This window comes from Trachypithecus francoisi, unplaced genomic scaffold (assembly GCF_009764315.1).
Source record: "Trachypithecus francoisi isolate TF-2019V2 unplaced genomic scaffold, Tfra_2.0 Lachesis_group12, whole genome shotgun sequence".
In the NCBI taxonomy this organism is placed as follows: Eukaryota; Metazoa; Chordata; class Mammalia; order Primates; family Cercopithecidae; genus Trachypithecus; species Trachypithecus francoisi.
In genome coordinates, this window is record NW_022681457.1 from 16,683,069 (window position 1) to 16,698,838 (window position 15,770).

Sequence of the window (15,770 nt, forward strand, 5' to 3'; positions counted from 1 at the left end):
CATTAAAATATATAACCTAAGGCAAGTGTTGTATTTTCAGTATATTTACACCATTCCAAGGTATGTTTCAAAATGTTTTTCAAAACTGCAAGCATATAATACATTCCAGTTGATATTTGTAATCATTACCGTGTTTGACACACAGAGAACAAAAAGGCTATTCTAAGAAACTAAACAACACACATCTGAAACAAAAAATTACTAAATTAGATGGTATACTGTTTCAAGCGATGTGTATACCGACTCTTTTCTCTCTCTCTCTCTCTTTCTTTCTTTCAAGATGGAGTCTTACTCTGTCACCCAAGTTGCAGTGCACTGGCGCAAGCTTGGCTCACTGCAAACTCCGCCTCCCAGGTTCAAGCAATTCTCCTGCCTCAGCTTCCTGAGTAGCTGGGACTACAGGCACCCATTACCACACCCGGCTAATTTTTGTATTTTTAGTAGAGACGGGGTTTCACCCTGTTGATCCAGCTGGTCTCAAATTCCTGACCTCAGGTGATCCACCTGCCTTGGCCTCCCAAAGTGTTGTGATTACAGGCGTGAGCCACCACGCCCAGCCTGTATACTGACTCTTAAAGCTTATTTTTAAAATATTCAATACCATGCGCAACTGTGGATAGACTCAGGCAGGGGATCACTTGTACAAGCATGCTAGTCGAGAGAACGACACAGCACCTTCACAAGTGACAGCAATTGCTCAATATTCCTTTCCTCAACTCCCACCATCTTTATAAACTTACGAATAACCAAAGTTTAAAAGTACCTAATGAGAAAGCAAGATAAACTCTAGAATAAACACTCTAGAGCATGAGTACAATAAGACATTTTAAGTGAGAGAGATCACATTCATAAAACTTTTACTACTGTATATTGTAATTGTTCTATTTATCAGTTCCTGTTGTTAATCTCTTACTGTGCCCAATTTATACATTAAACTTTATCACAGGTATGTACATATAGGAAAAAACAATATATGTAGGGTTCAGTACTATCTGTGGTTTTCTGTATCCTCTGGGGTTCTCAGAATCCATTCCCCACAGATAAGGGGAGACACCAGTGTATATCTAACAAAGGAAATGTGATGATTAAATAGAGAAAGTTTATGAGGAAGGATATATTAAAGATAACCTACAGTCAAAGACTTCCTCAGGTCAGAAGAACAGTATGGTAAAGTAAATAAAATACATCTCAAGAGGCAGAAGGCTGGGCTCCTTTTCTGACTCTGCTGAGCCAAGAGTCAAGGTCCTCCTCCCTAAGCTGACAAGGCTTACCACCACCAGATCTCCATGGTCCCAGCTCTGAGACAAATAATCCATTTTAATCCTTAAAGTTTCAACTTTTAGTTCTACTTACTGGAATAAGGAGAGGGAAATGCAGGAAATATTGTCAGCTCTACAGATAATTGTGCTGTTTTATGAAGTATACCTTGCTAAGTAGTCTTAATATTTCTCTCCCATATTACAATCACTATGAACTGGGAGAATACAAGGTAACTGCATCATTTCTAATCTTCGATCCTCCTTAATAGATGCTTAAAATTTCTCTACCACAGGCATGTTTTATACTTCAACCATAAAAAGCTCAAAGTATTAGAAAGCAAGCAGCACTTCCTTGTTATTCTCTAAAGGTGTCAGTATATCTACACATATATCATGAACCAATTGTTTTAATGGTATAAATCATATATTTTTGGCTGACATAATTCAACACAGAGAGTCTGGTTGCTCAACAGACACCTGACATTTTCTCAAAATTAAATACATTACATACATGTGTGTGCATGTGCACATCTAAAATATTTTAGCTGTTAACTAGGGAATTATAGGATGATCTGCTGCTACTGTAACTCACCAAAATATTTCAAAATAAGGTAGACATCATGAGAAGTGTATTACTAAAAGAAAAATCATTAACATTTTCCAAGTTTTAGCACAGTTCATTCCAATATAAAACTGACCACAAAAGCAAAATACTTATAATAAACTAAGCAGTCCTCATGTTATTAATGCCAGACAGGTTTTTATTTACAGAGTTACTGCTATTTCCACCATAATTAAGTCTTTCAAAAATTACCAACATTTCTCTAAAGTAATTTTTTTTATTATCAATAATCATTAAGAGATTTTTAGCCTAAAATAAGACCTAAAGCAATTTCTCTTTTTGGGAAAAACTGATACACTTATGCTTTTAGGACAAAAAATAATGCCATTTCATTAAAATAATTAACATCACTCTTTAAAAAGATACTAGTTGAGAGAGTCATCAATCTACTAATATTAAACATCTAACAGGCAAATAAATACAAATTCTGTATATTCCATGACACTACAGAAATACTGCTTAAAAAATATATCATTTGGCTTCTTGGCAATGGATACCACTATGAATCAAATTACATCACAAAAAATTCTAGAGGCACTATACAAATGCTTTTGATACACAGATTTAAGCTTTCATATTTAACCCACAACTCTTCAAGACCTCTCTCTAGTTTCTGAAAGAGAATATTAAGATTTATTAGACCTGGGGCATAAGAAACCAACCAGCCTTGAATTTATAATAAGAGAAGGAAAATGTCTGATTTGTTCACCATTGTATTCATTTCTAACATCTCGCTTAGTACCTAGCACACAATAAGTTCTCAATAAAAACTTACTGAATGGTTATTTTGTTGAACTGGATCATGGCTGTTTTGCTGCTCTGACATTTTCAGTATAATGCCTATTCTTTCCACTGGAATTTGATCTAAACCATTATTTAATTTAAAACTAGTTTTTATTCTGAGAACTCTTTATTTTCTACTTAATAAAAACAACAGAAATAGCAGCCCCACCTTCTTAAAAATGTGCAGACATGAGAGTACATTAAAGTATACAAATGACAGAAAGAAAGTTAAGTAACAGATAAGACTGTGAGTGCAACTACCAATGGCCCCACAATGAGTAATACTGCACAGGTCACAGGAACAGAGGTCACTAGGGAAGGCCATGTCAGCCAAGTGTGTGTTTCCATTCCATCCCTTTGGCCAAAAAAAGGGCTCTAAACACAGCTGGTTTCAAAATGTAGTCACCACAGAACTTTGAGAGTCTTCAAAAGCTGGCAGATAATCTAAAGGTCAATCAAAATACACACTGGAGTCATATATAACAATGTCCTAAAAACAATTAGCAAGGCAAAATGCTGTGAGATATGGGGGCAGGACAAGGGGAGCATGCAGAAAAAGAACAGAAGGGGCAGAAAAGGCAACAAAATAGAAGCTCCATTAAAGCTTAAACAGTGACTCAAATTCGAAAAGTCCTGCTGAATTGCATCTTCTGAGTCAGTTTTCTTAAAGCTAGAAATAACTATATAACAGAACAGTCAAATGTGAATTCTAGATTTTAAAAAAATAGTTCCCAATGATGTGCTAGGAAGCAGTATACATTCTTCCTTATTTCAATTAGATAAAAAGCAAATTAAATCTTTTTTATATTTCATTTTCCTCATTGGTAAAGTTTTTGAATAATTTTAGAGTCTGCAAAATTTTCCTAAGAATTATGCAATACTTTAATCTTTTTAACTACTCTCATTTGAACACAGTTTGGTTTGCTTTTAATTTTAATAAAGTTTATATACTTTTTAAAAACTCATGAAAGAAAAATTCTAAAACACAGAAAAATAGGCAGAGTATAGCCCCATCATCCCAAAATAACAGTATTAATATTTTAGTACAAGCTTATTTTCAAAATTAAGTATGCATATTTACATGTATACACGAGAGGTCCCATAGCTCTTAATTTCTTAAAGGAGTCAATGAATGAAAAAATTAAGTATTCTAGATCTAGTCTAAGATGATGCCCACTTTATAGAGGAGAAAATGGAGTTTCAGAAAGGCAAACTGACTTGCCAAATAAAAGCAAGAAACAGAACGCTGAACAGAAAGGTACAGTCTCCCAAATCCTGGGCTGAATACTCTTTCAAATACCACGAGACGTTTTCTTTCATTTCATTTACGATTTTCTTTCCATCCAACCACTGAGTCATCTCTCTATCCAACTAAGTATTATTGTGAGCCAGTACTAGGGACACAGAGATAAAAATAGTCCTGTTCAATGCCTAATGGGAATTATCAATACACACATGCAAATGCAGAAAATTTTTTAACTGTTTTACTTGGTGTACATGCAAAATGCAGTGGGAGAATGTAGTGGTGTAAGACAAGTGTTCCCTACAGAGAAGTGGCAATTGAGCTAACCTTGAAGAATGATTTAGTGTTAGACAGGCAGAAGAGATATCGGGGAGTAGGAATGAGAATGGGAAAATAGCAGCTAAACTGCAAAAGAGCTTAGAACAGGAAGGCAGGAGATAAGACCAGATAGGTAAGTCTGGAGACCTTGAAAGAAAAGGAGTTTAGGTTTTACCTATACGATATGAGGAACCACAAAACCATTTTACCAAGATTATTCCACAATTAAAACTTACATTTTACAGAAATCATTCTTGTGCCAGTGAATGGCAGAGAAAAACACTAAAAAAGAAAAAAGGGTGGCGGGGAGGACATAAGCCAAAACCAGAGTAGTAATAGTGAGGATAGAGGGAAGGGGCATGAGAAATATTTAGGATTAGAATAGGTTATTCCATAAGAAAGAGAGCAAGGAGTCTAGAATAACACAGATGATTAATGATAGTGTTGCTATTCACAGAGTACCTTCATATTTTCTAGGATCTGAAATACATCTTAAACTGCTACCAAGGCTGGGCATGGTGGCTGGCTCACACCTGTAATCCCGGCACTTGGGGAGGCTGAGGTGGGCAGATCACCTGAGCTGAGGAGTTCAAGACCAGCCTGAGCAACATGGCGAAACCCCGTATCTACAAAAAAGAATACAAAAATTGGCCAGGTGTGGTGGTGCACACCTGTGGTCCCAGCTACTTGAGAGGCTGAGGTGGGGAGGATCACTTGAGCCTAGGAGGCAGAGGCTACAATGAGCCAAAATCGCCTCACTGCACTGCAGCCTGGGTGACAGAGTGAGACTTTGTCTCAAAAACTAAAACAAAATAATAAAATTGTTACCAAAATGCTCCACACTATAGATTACCAACTATAGTTCTCAAAAAGCAATTAATGTTCAACCAAAACTGACAATATAGGAGAAATGGAAAAGGGGAAAAAAAAAAAAAGGAAATGCTGAACTATTTATGAAAAGGTGGGTTTTAACAGTACATGAAGCAGAGACTGAAAAGTCTTGGATTTGAATTTCTGACCAACAAGTCTTTCTGACAAAGAATTTAATTTCAGAAACAATTTTGGAAACCTACTGATACAGGAGTTAAGTACAGCTGGCTCTCTGTATCCATGGGTTCCATATCTGCAGATTCAACCAACTGCAAATCAAAATTATTTGAAGAAAAAATTAAAAATAAGACTACAACAATAAAAAAATACAAACAAGAAACAATATGATGTAACAACTATTTACACAGCATTTCCATTGTATTAGGTATTACGAGTAATCTAGAGATGACTTAAAGTATAGGGGAGGATGTGTGTAGGTTAGATGGAAACACTAGGGACTTGAGCATGGCCGAGTGGCGTCCTGGAACCAGCCCCCTATGGGCATCAAGGGACAACTGTATTGTGTTGCTTTGTAAGTAACGGTTTTATAAAATATTCTTGATATAAACTTAAGTGAAAATATAATAAATAATGTCAAATGAATTTCACAATACAAATAACTGGCTTGATGCTACAGGAAAGTAAATCGTGTGCTACAACAACTACTTGTTAGTGTTTATCTTTAGAAGTAGGAAGCCTTTGGCGAGTACCTAAAATATTATTTATTTTTTAAGAGAACAATCACATCTTCAACTCAGTCCTTTAAAAGATTTCACAGACTGTTGCATCATGTCTGAAGCATTTTAATTTCTGGAAAGATTGTAAGAATAAAATTTAAACTTACTTGTGTTAGCTCTTCAGAGAAAATAAAAACAAATCAAATCTACGGTTATATATTCCATTAACTAGCTTATGGTAATCACCTCTAAAACAGTGGATTCTACTTCTCACACATAACACACACAGAGAAATAAAAAAATGGAAGCTAACAAAGGTGGGAGCCAGGTTTCTCACTAGTGGACAGACAAGTGACCTTGTAAACATACTATAAAAACAAATGGTTATAAAACACTTCGCCAAAACTCACCACAGAGATTATGGACAAAAACAATAACGTTGGCCAGGTGTGGAGGCTCACACCTGTAATCCCAGCACTTTGGGAGGCCGAGGTAGGCGGATCACTTGAGGCCAGCGAGACCAGCCTGGCCAACATGGTGAAACCCCGGCTCTACTGAAAATACAAAAATTAGCCAGATGTGGTGGGGGCATGCCTGTAATCCCAGCTACCTGGGAGGCTGAGGCAGAAGAATCACTTGAACCTGAGAGACGGAGGTTGCAGTGAGCTGAGATCGCACCACTGCACTCCAGCCTGGGTGACAGAACTATACTCTGTCTCAAAATAATAAAACAAAACAAAAAACAGCGCTGGTCATGATGATTCACGGCTGTGATCCCAGCACTTCAGGAGGCCGAGGCAGGCGGATCATGAGGTCAGGAGTTCGAGACCAGCCTGGCCAATATGGTGAAACCCCATCTCTACTAAAAATACAAAAATTAGCAGAACATGCTGGCAGGCGCCTGTAATCCCAGCTACTTGGGAGGCTGAGGCAAAATAATCGCTTGAAACTGGAAGGCGGACGTTGCAGTGAGCCAAGATTGCGCCACTGCACTCCAGCCTGGGCGAAAGAGCAAAACTCCATCTTAAAAAAAAAAAACAACCAATAATGTCACCTACTATCACCTACTGTCAATACGAGCTTAACAACAATTTTTATATCAGCTGTGACTGAAAAATGTGATAACACTAAACAATAAAAATTCCTATGATAAGGAGAATGAGAAATACAAGCTTTAAAAAAAGGAAGTAAAACTCCCTAGAAAAAAAGGGAGGAGAAAAACATTTACTCTTTTGAAAATGAAGCACAACTCTCTTAGCTGTACCTCTGTAATCTAGTATTGTGACTGAAATGTCCTCACATCTGAATTTTCCAGGTATCTGAAGCCTACTTCTCCATCCATCCAACTTTCTTCTTCTTCTTCTTTTTTTTTAAGGAAAACCTTACTAAAATACATTAAACATTCCTGACCCTTCTTAAGCAGACCATACTGGAACCTCTTCTTGACTGTGACATCATTGAAAACACAGTTATCCTCTCAGGGCCATGAAACACATAAAGCTGTTTCAAATCACCCTACACAAATTGGCTAGTGTGATTTGGTTGAGTCGGCTTTTAAAGCTTTCCTGTCCCCTCCTTGACCACTAAGCTGCTACTGTCACTTCTCACTATTGTCAAATGCTTGTCTCTAAGAGCTCATCACCTTGTGTTTAGACTGCCATAACACCATTCTAATTTGATAGGAAACCTAATATTGAAACTTGTTTGAACTATATTTTTTTTAAGTTTAAACACGAATGAAATGTATGAGCTTTAGTGCACTGAGAGCGCTTAGTGAGTGGAGTAGTGCATGAACTTTAATGCATGTATGAAGGTGTTCTGAAATGGTTCAGTCTTATGTGTTTACTTCTTATGTCTCTCTGTGGTTCCATATAAGGAAAATTTCCAGGAAAACTGAACTCCAGATTTGAGATTCTACTAAATCTTTCTTAATATTTTCTTATTAAAAGCAAAAAATGCCCTCCTTCACACTCAGATTCAAGTAAATGGTATATGATATTGTAGGCAGTAAGTATAAAAATACTTAAGTATATGGACTTATTTTTCTATTAACATTGAAACCTTTTCCTCAAATTGCTAAAACATTACAACATTTGTTTTTCTAACACTGAAATTGTTTTCAAAATTTAAGCTAACAATATTACTATGCTGTATAAAGCTGTCACAACCTACTATGATTCCACTAAAACCACATTCACAGACACGCAAAAGGTACTCCCTTCATGCCAAATTACATTCATTCTAAAAGTGAATGGCCAGGTAATTACAAGGTGAGACTCCAACCATTAGATTAACTCACAGACCTAATTCCCAAAGGAGATATATATATATATATATATATATAGGATCAGAAAGAAATTCTTATTTAAAAAGTAGGCTATGCTGATTCTTTAATTCCCTATTTTTATTTCATCTACTTTCAACTGATTTGGGAAATTATTTCATTTTCTTACTCTAAAGCCTTTTAAGGGCCTTTTTTTTAAAATTTACCAAATCACAGTAATTCATAAACCACAGGTCATGGATTCAAATCACTAATAGTTAACTAAAAGCTACTCATTTGATATTCACTCCACTAGAGGATTGCTGTATTTTGGGAAAAGAATAACATGAATTTTAACATAAACCTTAATTATACACACTGACAGTATTACAATTTTAATCCATTTATAATTAACACTTACTACCAAAGGGGAAAAAAGGAGACAGGAATGAGATAAGTTAAGGAAGTACAAATTAATATGCTTTTTATTTTTATGTGACTTAGATATATTACAACAGGACCAACTCTGGGGCTCTAAACTTAAAAAAAAAAAGCAATGAAATCTTGAAAGCTCTTCTGACAAAATAATACCTCCAGAAGGAACATCCACATTAAAACAGGAACAAAGCAAGGAGTTCACAATGTTTATCAGATCACAGTATTAAATGGCACTTCTGGGAATATTAATTAACAGCACTAGACAGCTAAGAAAAGTATTTCCTCAGTTAATATGAAATTTCCTTCCCAAAACTTACACTTTAGTATTTTCTAAAGACAAACTTAATAAATAAGGTATTCATTATAGTATTAATGTACAAAGGTATTCCTTATGGATAAGGTATATTTCATAATTGTTAAGTTCTGTAAGATGCACAGGATACCTGGTTCAGATTTCTACTGATCCCCTGGAGGGATTACAAAGGCCTGACTCTTCCCATTGTGCAGAGAACAGAACCAATTGGTACGCACTTAGGAGGCCAAAGGAGTTTACATTAGCCATGCAGTAAAGAGTGAAGAATTCTGACAGGGGGGTGGTTAAAAATCAGAATAAGTTATTTAGAGCAGCTGTGAGAGATCACGCTCTTTAATAATAGAACAGACTCTTGTGTGCTGTGGAATGATTTTGAAGTATTGCTATTCAAAATCAAAACTGGACAGCTTCTCAAAGTCCCTTCCAGACCCAGAGACCAAGAACATTTACATCCAACAATACTAGTGAGAACCAAACGCATCTTTTCTGAAAAACAGTATCTTTACTTACTTAATTGGAGGATATTAACAAGGTGGCTTTCTATGCAGTTCTGTGTTTTGCTAGATATCTGGGTCTTTTTTATCTGCATTCTCCTTGCTTCTACTGAACCGGAAGTTAACAGCTTTCACTGTTCAAATATTAATTTTTAAACCAACCCCTAATTACAGTAGGGCCCCAAACAGATTTACCTAACTAGCTACATGACCTTGGGCAGTCATTTCTCGTAAAATGAGAGGCCTGGACTAAGACTCACTAGAATGTAAACACCATGTTCTGTTCACCACTCTACTCCCTGCCCCTGGGACAGGAAGGCATAAGAGAAAACCATTGCTATCCCCAAACTACAAATATAAAAAAAAACTTAAGTCATTTTTTTCTTTTCTAATCAATTAGATTTTACTGTTTTCCCAATTTTTAAAGAAGACAATGAAACTGAAATTTCCTATGCAGCAAATAGAAATGCATATAATTTAAAATAAGGTTCTGTTTTTAGAAATAAAAAGGGTTAACTATATAATAGCTGACAATCTTCACCCAGTTTTTTTACTCTTTTCTTCCTTCCCTTTAACCCATTACTGTGTCCTATTCCTTTTTCCTTGAAAGAGAGGCCAAAAGAGTGCAGGACTTAACAGCAAAAGGGCCTGGGTACTAGCCCCACCTCTTCTATTAACTGACTCTGTGGGGACAAGTCACTTCCCCTTTGGGGCCTGAAAGGCTGCATCTGTTAAACAAGGGAGCTGCACTAGTTATTAATTTCTAAAGTATGCTTCTTTTTTAAAAATCTGATTCACCTTATTTTCTATCCATTATTCGATTCCTAATGCCTTGATTGGTGCTCACCACATCATTGCACAGTAGCCTCAAAATCTGTCTTTCCCCCATTATTTTTCCTTACTATCCATAATGTTACCAAACAAATTTAATCCCAAAACCATGAGTTGAGCAGAGTGAAAATCACACTGGTTTTGAAGTCAAAGACCTGGGTTCACAGCCTCTGCCACCCACTACATAATCGTATCACTAAAATGGCTACGTTAACTCTCTCACTAAGGGTTAAATGAACTGTATAACGCACCTAAGACAGGGCCTGACACCCTGTAGATGAGATGCTGGATAATATTTATCGCCTTTCCCTATTTCCCAAGATCAAGAGATTGAGTTTCCCACTGCGTACAACAAGGATGACCAAGAAGTTGCATAGGTGGCATGCATTAAGATTTTTAAACCACAGAGGCACATTCTGCGTTAAATGTTCCCAAAAGGCTCCTGGCTGTCAGGAAAGTGCCAGCCTGCCAACCTCTGCCAACACGCTTCCTGGGTAAAGCAGCCTCAGTCACCAGCTCCTCTAGAACTCTAAAAAGTAAACAGTGCAGCCTCCCTCCCCCAGGCCAAATCCACAGGTCTAGGAGAAATGAGGACTTGATGCACTGCTTCAAAAAGATGAAGATTTTATGGATTTTAATTTACCGCAAACCAAACTCCTTAGCCTGCCACTCACATAAGAAGCCACTCCCAATTCTTTGTACTTACATGTACTGGCAGTAAGCTAAGGTTAGCGCTAATGTTAACATGAATGCACCAAGCATTGTAATTTAAATTGATTTTCCAATCACAGGAAATTAAAAGGTATGACAAAAGAAAAAAAGAATCAAATCTGTCGCATAATGAGGATACACTGAGCTTTGCAGTTATACAAACACCTTCTGAAAAAGCAACGGCTTTCTTCTTGATTTCAAAACTGGGTCAAAACTAGAAGGAACAAGGGAGGAGTGATAGGAACTGGCAATGAGAAGCTCATTTCTTAAAGTGACTTAAGTACGGTTACTCAATTATATGGGAATTTTTAAAAATTCCCAAACTAGGAATAATAACAATATTTATTTCCAAATACTAGTCAACGATACAGCTGAGTTAGCGGGTTACAGGGGCAATCTAGCAACTCTGTCAAAGTGTGGAAGCCAAAGAAATCTTGTGCAGAAACCATTTTTTTTTTAAGTGCCACCTTCTTGCTCAAGCTACTTCAGCCCCAGGAACTGTTGCAAAAGCATACAATTAAAAGGATATAAAACTGCTCAGGAAAAAGTCTTTCAGAAGGCTTAGCTTCTCTAAGCTTCCAAATTCGTATCTCTACCTAATAATGCAATCCCAATAATTTGAGATCTGTGGTTTTCTGTGGTCAGGTCAAGCTGCTCTACCGGCCCCTGAAATGAACTACCCAACGAATCTGACCAAAATTCCTGCCATGAGCTATGTTTCTGCAAAGTAATTATTCAAAAGCACTGCTGCTTCTGGTTGATCTTTTTTCTTCATTGTAGAAGAGTCCGTTTTCTTCCCCCATGTTCCTTGCTCCCACCCCAAACTAAACAGGCATAGTTTTCTCCATCTAGACTTGAGGTCTCTGATTAAAGCCATTAGCCTCAAGACTCCTCCTCCACTTCCATCGGGCTCCCACCCTGTTCCGTGCCCCTCTGCATAGCACCTCAATATGACTACAATCTCTTTCCCCAGTCTAGTTTTCTCTCATTTCTGACCTTACCGATGACCAGTGACTCCCTCTTAACCCAGACCTGGTCCCAGCTCTATCTTCCAATTCCAGTTCCCACCCCTGCCCAGGCCTCCCACCTCTGCCCTCTCAGTGCAATCCCCACTGCTCTAATACCTGATCTTATTCAAGTCCAGTGCCCACATCCCAGACTTTATTCAAGCCCTCATTCCTGGCCCCGGCCCTTTCCCTCTTCATTTTAAATCCTACTCAATGTCCTCTTTCCGATCCTTGACTAAAACCCCAACCTCATTCCTAACCCCAACAGTTTTCCTGTGATCCTGTCAAAGACCACTACTCCGGCCGGCGCACACTACTTTTTCTGACTCTGAACCTGGTGCCTCCGCCAATCCTTCACTGAAACCTCGTGCCACAAAATCTCCGACCTAGCCTAGTGCACCAGTACCCCATTTCCGACACCCTACTGCACGCATCCTTCTCACTATACGCTCAAGTGTCTGTCTTCCCATCTAGGATGATAGCCCTGGAACCTCCTCCCCATCGTCGGCGTACATAGCCAGAAGCCTAAGGGACCCCTCCTCACCCCAACCCACAGCTCTGCTCTCGGCATCCCTAATTCCCTTTTACACGCCTCTCCTAAGGGTCCCTCTCCCCACTTAACCCCAATCAAGTGACTTCGGTCCCCAACTGGAGCCTGGGGCTTCTGTCTCCGCCCCGCCCCCACTAAAGCCCCCGCCGAATGCCCTCTTCCCACACCAAGCCCAGCGGGGTGTGTCCCCTCCCAGTAACTCCAGCCCAGTGGCTTCCCACAGAGGTCTGGTGTTGCCCCTCCTCACCTCCGCGTCCACTACCTCGTGGTAGGCGGGCGGGGGGTCGAAGCCGCCCCCGCCTCCGGTGCTCCCGCCGCGGGAGGGGCCGCCGCCGCCGTCACCTCCGCCGTCGCCCCGCGGGCCCCCGCCGGGCCCGGGGCTGGGGCCGCCGCCGCTGTCCATGGGCTCGTAGCCGCCGTAGTCGAGGCCCGGCCGCTCGTTGGTGAGCAGCGCCACGGCCTCGTTGATGTCGTTCTTGGCCAGGCGCAGGGCCTTGCGAATGGTGGCGGGGTCCGAGAAGCCCATGCACAGCAGCGTGGTCATGTGCTGCTCCTCCTCTGATTCCATGGCTTGGGCCTCCGGGCCGCCCCGGCGAGCGCACGGCGAAGCTACGGGTCCCGGGCCTGGCGGACCGCGCGGCGGACCGCGCGGCGCACCCCCCGCGCCGCCTCCGCGCCCAGGTTGGCCCCTGCGTTCCTGCCCCGCGTGCTTCGCAGCAGCGGGCCAGGATGGGTGCGGGCGTGGGTTCTGCGAGCCGTGCTAGGGCGGTGGGGCGCTCAGGCACGGCGGCTGCCCGGCCCAGCCCTGCGCGCCGCCATGTTGGCCTCCTCCCCCTCCGCCTCCTCCTCCCCGGGCCGCGGGGCCGCGCCTCCGCTCCCGGAAGCGGCACGGGAGGTGACGGTGCTCGCCGTTGCCCGGCTAGGGGTGGCTGCGGCGTAATCTGTTTGTTTCAAATGAAGGAGCCGAGGAAGGGGCCGCGCCGCGGAGCGTGCCTAAGGTGAAAGGGCTGCCGCGCAGCCAGGCAGAGGCGAGGGAGGCTCCTCCATCGTCGCCACCGCCCGCCCGTTTCGCCGGCAACAGGTTCCCCCGGGGCGGGAGGGGCCGCAGCGCCCCGCCGCGCAGCTCGCAGCGCCGAACGTCGCCGAAATCCCCTGGCCGGCCGAGCCTCCGCAGCCGCGACGCGGCTTCCCTCCGTTCGAGTCCCCCGAACCTCTCCGAGCCCCCGTTGGACTTCCCCTCCCTGGCCGGCGCCGCCCGACCAGCCTCCCCGCATCCTAGAGGGAATTCCCTCGCCGCGGCTGTGAGGCACCTACACCCCGGCCTGAAATGCACCGCAGTCCTGAAGGAAATCCACCCTCATCCCACGCAGATTCACCCGCAACGCTGCCTGAATACGCCTGGCTGCCTACAGAAATTCCTGCCCAAACCAGACGCGTGGACCACCCGAGCTGAAATTCACGCTCACTGACACTCGACCCTAGCCCCGCCAGCCCTTGTCGAAATCACCCTAAACCCGTTGAAATTAATTCTCAGCCGTCCGAATTTTCCTTCCAAGATTGACCACCGGTCTCCGCCAAACTGACTGAACTCTACCGAACTCTTACCCTGAAATCCCCTGGGAGTCCAAAACATATTTTTTCAGCCCGAAATCTAAATCCCAGTTCTCTGTATGAAAACCTCCAGAAACCCAGACTCTGTTACTTCCTTCCGCCACAGACTCGTTCGAACATCGTGGACATCGCCTTCCCACATTTTCACCGCAGTCTTTGGCTCTGATTCGTTGTCCCTGCCTCTTGGGCAGCATCCTATCCCTATTTCTTTCCACCTTTGAGCATTCCTCTACCCCTTTGAAAGCCTGCTTTCTTTGCTTTCTCTTCTCTTTCACCTTTGGCATTGGCACTCTGGGGCCATATCTTTAGTTCCCTTGACTCCACCATCTAAGCCAAGGGTGTCCAATCTTTTGGCTTCTCTGGGCTACCTTGGAAGCAGAAAAACTGTCTTGGACCACACATAAAATACACTAACGCTAATGATAGCTGATGAAATGTTTTAAAACTCTCATCGTGTTCTAAGAAAGCACATAGAATACACTAACGCTAATGATAGCTGATGAAATTTTTTAAAACTCTCATCATGTTCTAAGAAAGTTGACAAATTTGTGCTGAGCTGCATTCAAAGCCGTCCTGGGCCTAAGTCCTTGCTATTTTTCCTCTTCAATTTCCTTCAATTCATAGTTCTCTAGGTTATTTTCCCACCCTTTCCCAAGATTCAGATATCTGTTCCTTCGTTCTTGCTGAGTTCATCTTCTATGCCTATTCTTACATACTTGCTGAGTTCATCTTCTAATGTTCTCATCCTGGTTTCTTCCTGAACCTGAAATCCAACTAACCTTTCTTTTTCATCCCATCAAACCCCTGCTGTTGCCAAAACCAGCACTCACTAAGATCTCCACATACACCAAATATTAAATTAGTGCCAGTACCCAGCCATTGTCTCTGCATTCTGCTGGCATATTTTCCCCTGGACCACGAACCCTTCATACCTAGTAAATTGCCACCTATATTTGTAAACACCAGCAATTTGATTTACAGGGTGAATTTGTCACTATTGTTTACTTTTAAATGAAGTTACTGTATTTGTTTTTTCCATTAAATGCGACATTATAAAGCCTAGACCTCATATCGAAAGCAAATAAAGTCTCATAATTTTTGAATTAAAAGTAACAAAAGGAAACCTTCTCATACTTCTGAACAACGACAAGAAGGAATGCCTATAATTGGTTTGAGTCACAATGTATATATTGAAATAAAATTTTATTAAGTGTGAACTTCTAGGTACACAATGAAGTTTTAAATGTTACCTGAATAAATTTATTCAATAAATAATTCAATAAATAATATATTCAATACATTTAATTAATAGAATAATAAATGATTCTATTTACTAGGTGCCAGGCACTATTCTTGGCACAAACAAAAATTTGATGATGGCAAAGTGAGGGCATTCAATTCTGCCCTGTGTTTGAAGAGTTAGTGACTAAGAAATGAATTACAAGGAGAGAGGAAGTAACAGGTGACGAAAAAATTGTTTGCCACTAAAATTTGAGGTTGAATCTAAGAGGTCATGAGAGAGCCAACTGAATCAGATGGCACGTTAAAAGACACATCAACGGTGGCAGGTTTATAGAACATGACAGAGGAAGCTGTGCTTAGCTGAGAAGAGGAAGCAGAGAAGGAAGCAGAGAAAAACAAAGTCTGTGATAAAAACTGGAAAGGAGCCACAAAAGGCCACAAAAAACAAGGAAGTCCATTTTGGAACCGGATCCTGGAGTGACGGAAAAGGCAGAGTGTCATTTGAGGATGCGAGTAGTATAATCATACTTTTTTTGCA

The 15,770-nt window shown here is 41.0% G+C and overlaps 2 protein-coding genes across 5 annotated transcripts in view; one reads left to right on the forward strand and one right to left on the reverse strand.

Moving 5' to 3' along the window:
- The window catches only part of USP24 (ubiquitin specific peptidase 24), a 148,981-nt gene extending 135,678 nt beyond the window's left edge, over positions 1-13,303 (reverse strand). For 3 of the 4 annotated variants that reach the window (XM_033225027.1, XM_033225028.1, XM_033225031.1), the window contains exon 1: positions 12,627-13,303. In XM_033225027.1, the coding sequence (XP_033080918.1) occupies positions 12,627-12,947 (321 nt within the window). In that variant the 5' untranslated portion in view covers positions 12,948-13,303. The remainder of the gene's footprint in view (positions 1-12,626) is intronic. The other variant, XM_033225029.1, reaches the window with a different exon arrangement.
- On the forward strand, positions 13,109-15,189 carry LOC117093283. The gene is made up of 3 exons (XM_033228278.1): positions 13,109-13,198; positions 13,303-13,954; positions 14,788-15,189. Exons 1-2 carry the CDS (start codon positions 13,109-13,111, stop codon positions 13,846-13,848), a joined length of 636 nt encoding a protein of 211 aa, XP_033084169.1. The 3' UTR covers positions 13,849-13,954; positions 14,788-15,189.
- Positions 15,190-15,770: the final 581 nt, after the last annotated feature.